We start from the raw sequence: 9,831 nt of genomic DNA, 5'->3' as shown, positions 1-9,831 counted from the left end.
ACCTCACCACCCACCCTCCAACTTTTCCAGCTTTTCCCCTCTCTCTCTCTCTCTCTCTCTCTACCTCTCGCATTTCTGATCTGACTTCGGTTTCCGCGAAAGTACTCTCCCCTTGTCCTTCACTCCACCCAAACATGCCCTTATCCTACGTCACCAGCCTCACTTTACCATTCTTATCCTGCGCACCCCCTTACGCCACCCGTCCACTTTAGCCCACTCTCGTGCTACGTGCGTAACTCAACCTCTACGCACCCCCGGTGCACTCTAGAACCCACCCTGGACATAGCTTTTTCAGACGCCATTACACGTGTCTCTCGTTTACCCGTACCACGTCACGTCACCGTTTGTTCACTGCACACTCAACTTTATCTGGTACCCTCTCTCTTCCTCTCTCTTTCTCTGTCTCTTTTCGTTTTCGTTTTCGGTTTGATTTCTAGGGTTTGGATTTTCTTGTGCTGGTTCTGATTCTGCTACTGAGTTGCAGTGAGTACGAAGCAACAACCATGGGGTCGATCCCCGATCCTGGCGAGTTGACCGAGTTGACTCCGCCGAGCTTTGACGAGTTCCAGAGGCAGACCTCGCTGATGACGAGCTGCACGCTCCTCTGGAGAGAGCTTTCGGACCACTTCTTGTCCTTGGAGCAAAACATCCTGAAGAAGTCCGAGGCCCTCAGGAACAAAATCCAGACTCTAGACCACGAGACCAAGGCCTCCCTCAACGATCTCGAGAAGCGCGAGGTCACCATCCAAGGCAGCGTTGAGATCGCACTGGAGAAAGTGGAAGCGAACACGGAGGCTGCACTCACGGCTCTCCTGAAGTCCTCCCACGAGGACGAGAACGGAGAGGTCGACAACGACGAGGGCTTACTGCTGAGTCTGAAGTCTTTTTGCTTCAAAATGGACTCTCTAGGGTTTTGGAGGTTCATCACTGGGAAGAAGAAGGAGCTGGACGCGTTGAGGGCTCAGATGCCTCTAGCTCTGGCCGAGTGCGTGGATCCGTCGAGGTTCGTGCTGGAATCGATATCGGAGGTGTTTCCGGTGGACAAGAGGGTGGACAAGAGCGAGAGAGGGAATGATTTGGGCTGGGCCTGCGTTCTGGTGCTGGAGTCGCTGATACCTGTGGTGGTGGATCCGATGATCGGGAAGTCGAGGCTGCTGGTGACGCCGAGCGTGAAGGAGCGCGCCAAGGAGATCGCCGAGACGTGGAAGGCGAGCCTGGAGGAGCGCGGTGGGATCGAGAACGTGAAGACCCCGGACGTGCACACATTCCTGCAGCATTTGGTGACGTTTGGGATTGTGAAGAAGGGGGATGTGGATTTGTACAGGAAGCTTGTGGTTGGGTCGGCCTGGCGGAAGCAGATGCCCAAGCTCGCGGTGTCGCTTGGACTCGGCAATGAAATGCCTGGTATGTTTTATTGCTTAGTTTTTTCTTCTCTGGACTAGGAAACCGTAAGCCAGCTTTTCTAGTCGTCAGATTCTCAGCTTTTGTTTGGATAATATTTACTCTGCGAACGGTATGATCGCGGTTTCGAGAGTGTTAGTTCTCAGCTTTCCACACTTCTTCATTGTACCCACAAGTTAAATTGGAAAAGAAAAGAAGGAAAATGATTTAGCTGCATTTTGAAGTGCAATAGCTGCATGTCCGAGAGCATGTGAGAGTAGGGAGTGACCGAGTGAGCTGGGTTGGGTGTTGACTGTCCAGTGAGTAAGTAGCAGCATGGGATGTTGGGGGCTTATATTTTCCGACTGAGCTTTTACTTGTGAATTAAGTAGCGATATGGAAATATTTTGCCTTGAAAGTGATGTAAATATGGTGTATCGGTTAGTCAGTGCGAGTAGTAGGCTGGTGATATGTAAATAATGCATTCTGTTAGCAGCAGAATCATGGGCTTTTTGGGTCTATTTGAATTTTGCCACACCTGGCTCGCTGTGAGTGTGTGCGTCTTTTGCTATTGTACAAGCAGCATGAGCATGTGCCTTTAGGCCAAGCATTATTGAGTCTCTGGGGTTCGATGCAATTCAAGAGCCATTGCTTAGTGTTGCTTATGATTTTTGGAAACTGCGATTCCTTGTAGTGGTGCTTTCATGTGGTTGATAATTTTGAAAAGCTATCTGTTGTAGGCAGTATGATTAATTGGAGTGGATCACTTCCAATGAATGTGTTCTTGCAGTTTGAAATCCCTTTTTTTTGGTCAATTTCGTTGCTTACTCCTTTCATTCAGGAGCTAGTGTTTAGATAGGTCTTTTCATATGATGCAAAGGTCTTATATTATGGAGTACCTGGCTTTTTGATGGTTGATGTGGAAGGAGACAAATAGTATCTTTCAGTAACTCCATCATTGTTTTTTGGCATTCTTGCATGCTTACATCAAAGTATATCATATTATGGACATTCAGGTTCCTGGTCGTCCTATAATTTTTGCCTATGCTCTTTTGGTTGTTTTCCTTTCTATCACGGCATATGGTTTGTGCATAAGCATATGGCATGTACATGTTTTATATGTTAACGCATGAATATAATATTACTTTCCAGAAAAAAAAAAATCCTTGGTGCACTTTCATTTGAGATGGAAAAGCTTTAAAATTGAATGAGTTATATGTTGATGTTGTATTATTTCAAAGACACAGTCGAAGGAGTTAAGGTCTGGTTCAACAATATCACCCTAATCTGTTCATATTTTAATAAGCTTTGAACGTTCAAGAAGTAACAAGTATTTGTGCCAAAAAAAAATCTCAAAACTCTCTTTTGCAGTCTTGCTCTGGCTCGAGTTTAATATTTTGGCTAATTCTGTTGAATTGATGAATATCTTAATTGTCATGAGTATAACTTGTGGGGAGGAGTAAAAACCTATTCAAATAAGTAAAGATAGCCTGTAAACTGTGTGTTGTAAATTACTTGTTTGTAAAAGCTAGAACATTTTTTGTACGTGTGAAAATTATATTATGTTTCCAGGTAGAACTACTTGATGTCTGCTTCATGCGTTGCTATCATGATATATATGATTTATGCTGACACTTGTAATACTGCTAATCATGAATGTCTGGACTAGTAGAGTGTTTAATACTTTTAGGGTGTTGATATGTGCAGATATGATTAAAGAATTAATCAGCAGGGGACAGCAGCTAGATGCAGTGCATTTTACTTACGAAGTTGGCCTTGTAGATAAGTTTCCGCCTGTTCCTCTTTTGAAAGCCTTTTTGAAGGATGCCAAGAAGGCTGCAGCTTCTATTTTGGAGGATCCCAATAGTCCTGGCCGAGCTGCGGTATTTCTTTCATAATTTCATCTTCAATCTTTTTTATCCTAATAACTCTTATGGGCTGTACTTGTAAATTATCTCTTTGTTGTTTAGTCTTCCAATGCCTGATTTCCCTCGTTTGTGTCGAATGTCACATGATATAGGCCTGACTTCTGACAATATCCTTAGCTGTATGATAATTCAAATACGTTATGATGAGATTGACTGCAATTGTTGCCAACTACCTATGAGATTGACTGCAATTGTTGCCAACTACCTATATGGCTCTAGAGCTGTACTTAATGGGGATGAGCAAATTTTATGTTTTCTTTACATGTGGGGGCAACAAAATTTTAACTAATCAGTATTGATTTATTGATTTTGCAGCAATTAGCTGGACGGAAAGAGCAGTCGGCTCTCCGGGCTGTCATAAAGTGCATTGAAGAGTACAAACTAGAGGCCGAGTTTCCTCCAGAAAACCTAAAGAAACGGCTTGAACAGCTAGAGAAGACCAAGACAGAGAAGAGAAAACCTGCTGCTGTACCTGCCAACAAAAGAACACGGGCCAACAATGGTGGCCCCATGCCTCCTGCCAAGGCTGGGCGTTTGACAAATGCATATGTATCTTCCTTCCCTGCTGCTCCTACAATTATGAGGTCTCCCTCTCATGCTCAGTACCCTGCTGGCATCTCCCCGTACCATTCCCCACCGGCCATGTATGGCAGCAGAAGCCCACCAACGAATCCCTATGCATACTCGCCAGAAGCAGCCCCTCCCCCTCTTGCTGGATCATACCCTGTTGCTCCCATGAACTATCCTGCATATGGTGGGTATGGGAATGGCATGGCACCAGCTTATCAGCAGGCTTACTACCGATAGACATGACTACCCTTTGAAGATGGTAACCACTGATATGATGACCCCAATCTCATTTGCTTTCCTCTCAATGGTTTGTCTGTAATCACTAACCGTTTAATGGTAGCGATGTATGTGTGTTAATCTTTAACATTTGTCATGCTTCTTGCTGTGTCGTGGTGAGAAGTTGTATTTCTAATGTTGATCAAACTTTAGTTCTAGGTGACTGTGGAAATTAATTAGGATGGCCTGAAAACAGCATCAAGGACTTTTGAGGAACCACCAGTGCCGTTTATATAGTTGTGGAAACTGTTTACCGTTTTGTTCTAATCTACTGCCTTCTCTTAGAATGCGGGTTCAAATTGAAACAAATGCCATGCGTTTAATTTCTGAAGTTTTATCTTTTTTCTTCCCTGAAATAGATGGTATTTGATTTAGGGTTATCTACATTTATCCCATCTATCTATTTCGAGTAATGTTAGAAGTTTTAATTGTGTATTCTAAAAATTGATGTGGCTTCTAAAATTACTATCGTGCTTGTGATTGATCATTATTGAATTTTGATCAAATGGTAATTTTAAAAGTCACTCCATTAGAGTGACACAAGGATGCAAGATGACTTTTATAATTATTTCATCTATTCCATTTGTATATCATCATAATTGTGCATTGTTCTCTCAATGTTTTAATTTTTGTAATGTCATTTTAATTTACTATTGGGGTTGTAATTTTTTTGTACTCTTTATAATATAAAAACGAGGGTATTTTTGTCGGGACACCGTAATTTTGATGGTAAATTGGAAGATTTTGTAAAAATAAAATTAAAACATTAGGAGACATTGAAAAAATGGTGATGGTTAGAGGGAATAAATGTTGCTTGCCTTTTATTCTATATGAAACTCTTTTCTGCCTTGTTTGTAGAGTAATGGGTGCATGAAACTTGGGGTCTATATTTGCCTGATGCCTTGTTTGATTGTGATTTAATTAATTTTTCTTGTTTAACAGATTGTAATCTTATTTTTGAGTTGAGCAAACGCTAGTTTGCAATTAAAAATAAATAAAAAATAAAATAAAAATCAATTATTAAGATTTAAAAATCAATTTACTTATCAAAAAAATTATTAAGATTTAAAAGGTTCTAGTGACTTAGATATTTTGTTTGTCAATCATCCAACTAGATGAACACAAAATCGTTTTTGTTTTCTTGGTTTTTTGTTTTTGGTATGAAGCACAATGACTTTGATATTCTAGATATCGAGGTAACATTCTTTAGGGACAAAATGTTGTAGATGGTTCATTAAGAAATTAGACAATACAAAAATTAATTTCATTCCAAATGATCGTATACTAAGTACTTGTTTGGCAAAAGATTCTAAGGATATGCATATACGATAGATACAAAAAACGCACTTGAGACCGGAGACTCAAGCTGATTAAAAGGCCATTGATGCTAGGTCCAAGAGAGCTTCATAACAAGCCATTTACCATGAGAGCCTAAGGAGGCCCAAAAAGACAAGAAAGTTTAGCTACAAAATGAGATTCTTCCATTCACCAAACAAATTCCCGAACATTTTTAACACACCCATTCTCACTCTACGGGAGCTCTATTCTCTCTCTCTCTCTCTCTCTCTCTCTCTCTCTTTCTTTCCATTATCTCTTTCCTCAAGTTAAGGCACACTACTTAGACATTAAAGTGTATTTGATCTCATGACCGAAAGCCTACTAATAACCCTTTTCTTTGTTTTGCAAGGGAGCACCAGCCCATTCGGTATGTGACGAATTTTGGATCTAACACTATCCATGAGGATAGTGAGGTTGTGATTGCATTTTATTTTCCCTTTTTAAATTTTTAAAACAAAAACTAAAAAGAAAAACACCCAAAAGGCATATCAATTTCCATGAGTCATACTCGCAAAAATAAAAAATAAAAATTCATGAGTCATAATTTAACTGCCCCGTCCTTCGTTGCCTGTTTGTGTCGCTTTTAGTTGGAACATACTGCCAATGACAGCTTGTATTATTTTTATTGACCCCCAATGCCTAAACTAGAAGATAATGGATATAAACGAATGTCACAATCCCGTCTTTATAAACAAGACACATATGGCCTGGTTTGAATAATCTCCTTATAGATTACGCCAATATTATATGACCAAGTCCAACGTTCTGGGCCTTGTGGCTGACCTCGAGGGGGAAGAGGGGGACACGGCTCACGGCATGCAACAGTACAAGGGATGCGTATGGGATGCAAATCAGTGGCAATAAGATTTGACAAGTGCACAGAGAACACCGTAGTAAGATTTGCCAAACTCTCCACTCCAAGCTGTCGGTTTCACGAAAGAGAAATGGCTGGGGTTAGCGTGTGGTAAAATCAGATATCGCCCACCACCTGCTCGATGCTTTGTTCCTGTGAACTCCCACTCTTCTCTATTTAGCTCTAATCATGGCATTGTTTTTCTTGAGGAGAAGCACCGCCTTTGCATCCACGGTGAATTCTCGTTTCCTTTCAGGGCCGTATAGATTTTGCACAACTATCCTTGATAAGGAGAACGAAGCGCCCAGACATTCGGTACCAGCTACCAACCATTCCAATAGACTTCATCTCTCTCCATTACTCTCCGACATCAAACCCGATTCGGGTGGTTACGATATCGAGCTTGTGGACCATGATACTTGGCAAGTCTCGTCGAGTTTGGCACAAGCATGGCGAGGAACGGAGGGGGCCTCGTTGGGAACAATTTCTCATGCGGAGGAAGTTGTTGATGAGACGGTTGATTATAGTTCCTCACAAGTTGAGAGTGATCCGGATTTTGATGACATAGATAATATGAGAATTCGCGGCAATCTATTCTTCAAACTTGACCGGGACTCCAAGGAATTTGAAGAGTACAGTTTTGATTTTCATCGGAGGAAATCTTCAAAGAAAAAGGATGATAAAAAAGAAAGCAAAAAGTTGGACAAGACGGACAACAACCCAGCTCGTAGTTCGGCCTCTAGATTTGAAAACCTTCCAAAGGTTTTGAATAACAAATTTTCTATGTCTCATGTTGCTGATACGGACAGTCTTTGTGTTGGGAAGAAGAAGCTGAGAACTCCTACTTTTAATCAGCTTACGGGTCCTTACCATGAGCCCTTTTGCCTGGACATTTACATATCCAAGGCTTCTGTTCGTGCCTGTGTTGTTCACCGCCTGACGAGTAAGGTTGTTGCTGTGGCGCATTCCATTTCTAAGGATATGAAGTTTGACCTGGCTTCGACAAGGAATGCCACTGCTTGTGCTGCTGTGGGGGCAGTTCTGGCTCAGAGAACATTGGCTGATGATATTCACGATGTGGTTTACACGCCAAGGAAGGGTGAGAGGTTGGAGGGGAAGCTTCAGATTGTGCTTCAGTCTATCATTGATAATGGCGTTAATGTGAAGGTGAAGCTTAAGCAAAGAAGACCCCAAAAAAGGGGTCCGATATACACCTCCTAAAAGATAGATAGTATATGATCCTCTCCATTCATTTGAAATAGACAGTGTCAATTTGATTGTTAGAATTTAAAATTAGTATATCTAATGGTGTACATAATGTTAATGTTGACACATATTTTAATAAATTTATATAAAATAACGTCATGTTCACCGTTAGATACACTGACTTTAAATTCTAGTCAGTAAATTGATACATTAATTTCAAATGAAATTGAAAATATCTTTGTGCGGTTGTTCCGGTTGTTATTTAAAGCTAGTTCAGTCAGCCGATACCGAGCTTGATTTTACATTCTCATTTGAAACTATGGCTCTGATTTGATTGCTTTTCACTGTACACTTTATAGTAAAGTCTGATCAGTGTGAGAATGTTCACCGGCAGGAGCTATTAGAAATTGATGGGGTTCACTTCATGCCAGTGCAGAGCAATGGAAACAAATTCCACACAATTTAGGCAGCTAAAAAACATAAATATTGTGCCGGGAAATGAATGCATATTTTACAAAGAAAACCTACTTCTTCCCTTTGCTGAGAAGACAATGAGCTCATGACAATACTACTTCAGTTCACCTCTCTCTGCTATGCAATTAAACGCCTATTGAGAGGTATTATTTATCAGATGGTTGTCACATATTTCAATAGCATGAGCAGTTTTTATGATCAGGATTGTCCTGCATCATCTCTTTGTACAATTAGTTGCTGTTGTTTGATTAGTTCTTTGTAATGTATGAATAAAAATCAGATATTTTTCTTCCATTTCCTGTCCCTATGTCAATAAATTAGTTTGATTTTGCAATTGTACAATATAATTGTTGTTTCAGCAATAACCATTATCCACATTTCTGCCACAGTATGTAAATCCCATAACTTAGTACCACTTAGTTTTAAACCACAGTATTTAGTACTATCTAGTACTTGCATTATAACTCAAAACATATCTATCATTTTTTCAGCAATAATAAGTAATGGAGTAATCTCAAACCCAAATAATCCAAAGCATAAGCATTACGATGAAATTATTACTTCTACATTTTATATTCTTTTGAGGCCACCCTTTTCAAACTATTCCAATTCTCCATTGGAGCTCATCCCATTAATCTTGAACCAAGATGATGACACAAACATTAACGGAAAGCGGCACAGAAAATGATTTATAGTGAGAAGCAAAGACTGACCCATTCAACAATTTGAGACCAACATGTTCAAGATATACTTAATCAACAAATCCGAGATTTAATCATTAGCTGTTGCTAATTGCAATGACAGCAGCTCATCCTCAGGAATGGTCCTAAACCGACAATCCGAACGTGGGTACGCCGCACACAAGAGCGCATACCCGCGCTCCACCACATCATCACTGAGCATACCTTCGCTCTGATCAACCGAGCCGCTCACAAGCCGAGCCGGGCAAGTCATGCATACTCCAAGCTTGCAGTCGTGCGGCACAGACAGGCCAGAGTCGAGCGCCTTGGATAGAATGGTCTCGTCGGGTTCCACCTCCAGCTCCGTGGTCTGACCCTGGTGCTCGATGACTACTTTGTATGACCTGACAATGGCAGAGAAGAACCGGCTTGAGCTGGCGCGCCGAGCCCGCGGGTTGAGCTGGAATGCAGCAGAGAGTTTGGTGGGGTGGTTTTGCGTAGGCAGAGTGAGGGTTGGAGATGGAGTGAAGTGAAAGGTTGCCATGTTTTTGTCCTGGCGAGGAAATGAGGTGAGTGTGTTTTGTGGTTGCCAAGCAGGTGTGTGCTATTTGAAAGGATAAGGTTTTCTCACAATATCATGTGGAAATTACCTTTCTAATTTCTATCGTTGGTCTCGACTCTCGACTCTCGAGTCGCAATTCCCACATGGAGAAGGTGGGAAGAAGGGAAAACGAAACTGAACTATATAGAGCAAAACCAAGCAATGGGTCAAGCATACCTTTCTCGGCCTTTTGGCTAAGATCAAGTGTAGTATCTGTTCTTATCAGTTTAATATCTGATACGTGGCCCAATGGGCCACACGATATTAAATTAATTTTTCTTGGGGGAAGGCTCACCACATTAGCTTGCTACTGGAGCCCTCGTTCGTCGCCTATGCGTTGCACTAAAGCATCGGCCTGGCGCACCCCACCCAATTCAAGTCCAAATTTGTATGATTTACAGTTTTTTAGTATTTTATGCACTGTTTGGACTTTGGAGAGCTGTATTGAGAGATGAATCGAGAACCTGCATCCAATGATCATAGATTTGGGGGTGGGGTGATCATAGATATGGGGTGGGGACACTT

The 9,831-nt window shown here is 41.4% G+C and overlaps 3 protein-coding genes and 1 non-coding gene across 4 annotated transcripts; 3 read left to right on the top strand and 1 right to left on the bottom strand.

Moving 5' to 3' along the window:
- Positions 1–387: 387 nt before the first annotated feature.
- Positions 388–4,413, top strand: LOC132177309 (FRIGIDA-like protein 4a). The gene is made up of 3 exons (XM_059589579.1): positions 388–1,404; positions 3,088–3,263; positions 3,624–4,413. The coding sequence occupies exons 1-3, from the start codon at positions 504–506 to the stop codon at positions 4,113–4,115; spliced, it is 1,569 nt and encodes a 522-aa protein (XP_059445562.1). The 5' UTR covers positions 388–503; the 3' UTR covers positions 4,116–4,413.
- A 1,750-nt stretch (positions 4,414–6,163) lies between these two features.
- LOC132167929 (uncharacterized) lies at positions 6,164–8,318 on the top strand. The gene is made up of 2 exons (XM_059578975.1): positions 6,164–7,512; positions 7,946–8,318. Exons 1-2 carry the CDS (start codon positions 6,535–6,537, stop codon positions 8,015–8,017), a joined length of 1,050 nt encoding a protein of 349 aa, XP_059434958.1. The 5' UTR covers positions 6,164–6,534; the 3' UTR covers positions 8,018–8,318.
- Positions 8,319–8,626: 308 nt separating this feature from the next.
- On the bottom strand, positions 8,627–9,423 carry LOC132167930 (ferredoxin C 1, chloroplastic). Its single transcript, XM_059578976.1, has one exon. The coding sequence runs from the start codon at positions 9,247–9,249 to the stop codon at positions 8,797–8,799; it is 453 nt and encodes a 150-aa protein (XP_059434959.1). The 5' UTR covers positions 9,250–9,423; the 3' UTR covers positions 8,627–8,796.
- A 56-nt stretch (positions 9,424–9,479) lies between these two features.
- On the top strand, positions 9,480–9,675 carry LOC132168263 (U2 spliceosomal RNA). Its single transcript, XR_009438786.1, has one exon. It is a non-coding gene; the product is annotated as a U2 spliceosomal RNA (small nuclear RNA).
- The last annotated feature ends 156 nt before the right edge of the window (positions 9,676–9,831 follow it).

Source organism: Corylus avellana, chromosome ca1 (assembly GCF_901000735.1).
Source record: "Corylus avellana chromosome ca1, CavTom2PMs-1.0".
NCBI lineage: Eukaryota > Viridiplantae > Streptophyta > Magnoliopsida > Fagales > Betulaceae > Corylus > Corylus avellana.
Note: the sequence above shows the minus strand (reverse complement) of the source record. Positions and strands in the feature narration are given on the sequence as shown.